Source organism: Myotis davidii, unplaced genomic scaffold, assembly GCF_000327345.1.
Source record: "Myotis davidii unplaced genomic scaffold, ASM32734v1 scaffold1745, whole genome shotgun sequence".
In the NCBI taxonomy this organism is placed as follows: domain Eukaryota; kingdom Metazoa; phylum Chordata; class Mammalia; order Chiroptera; family Vespertilionidae; genus Myotis; species Myotis davidii.
The window spans coordinates 1,099,893-1,100,914 of record NW_006295921.1 but is presented as its reverse complement, the minus strand read 5'-3'; the positions used below and the strand labels follow the sequence as shown (position 1 = coordinate 1,100,914).

The 1,022-nt window shown below is 44.8% G+C and overlaps 1 protein-coding gene across 2 annotated transcripts in view; it reads left to right on the top strand.

The window, feature by feature from the left end:
• Nucleotides 1-1,022, top strand: part of URI1 (URI1 prefoldin-like chaperone) — a 26,065-nt gene that overhangs the window by 5,267 nt on the left and 19,776 nt on the right. For both annotated transcript variants that reach the window (XM_015568586.1, XM_015568585.1), the window contains one exon: nt 396-531. In XM_015568586.1, coding sequence (XP_015424072.1) covers nt 396-531 — 136 coding nt within the window. The remainder of the gene's footprint in view (nt 1-395; nt 532-1,022) is intronic.

Below are 1,022 nucleotides of genomic sequence, written 5' to 3'. Positions count from 1 at the left end.
TTTGCAAAAATAAATGGCTATTTTATTGGAAATAATTTTGTTTTTTTAATCAAAGGTATTAATATTTCATTACAAGTTTGTTTCATTTAGATTTATGAATGAACAAAAAGTATAAATGAACAAAAAACAGGTGGATGACAACTTCGAGACAATGCTGATTTCTCTGAGAGGTGTATGTAAATGTGCCGTCTTCCCCTGTTGATTTATTCACCGAAAACAAACTCCTAAAGGTTTTCCTGGTGAAACTTTAATAGAGTGTTACATTTCTGTGACGTTGACATTTTATTTTTCTTAGTGTACAGCTAAAAGACCTCAGCGCAGAGCTTTTAATGCTTAGTGTTTCTTAAAATGTGTTTTCCAGTGTTCTTAATGCTATTACTTTATTTTTTAAATAGGTACCATTTGGCCCTTTTGCCTTCATGCCAGGAAAACTCGTCCATACTAATGAAGTCACTGTTTTACTGGGGGACAATTGGTTTGCCAAGTGTTCCGCAAAGCAGGCTGTGGGCTTAGTCGAGCACCGGAAAGGACGTATGTACCGATTCTAAATGATGCTCCTTTGCTAGATGGGTCACCGGGTGCCAGGCGGACAGGCTGTGTGTTACTGAAAGGACCTTCCGTGACCTCCCCGCCCCAGCTCTGGGTGGGGCTGTCCATCAGAGGCAGTCAGAGGAGAACCAGCCTGTGGGAGTGAGCGGGCCGACGGCACTTCTGGGTGGATTAGCACCCACGTTCGTGTGTCTTTAGAAACTGCATCATGTAAATGTCATTACATGTGGCTTTGTAGGTAGAAGTTGGGAAGACGTAAGAGTTGGGGGCATTTTATAGTTTACTAGTGACCCGGTGCATGGATTCATGCACATTGAAAGGAAATTAATTAGAAGGTGGCTGGCAGGGCAGGATTGGGCAAGAGGGGCCAGACATGCCCTGGAGCCAACCTCCTGCTGTCCCCCCCACCCCCATCGGCCGTACCTGGGATGCCACAGCAGCTCCAGGCTGTCTGTGGAGTGAGTGGGGTACCT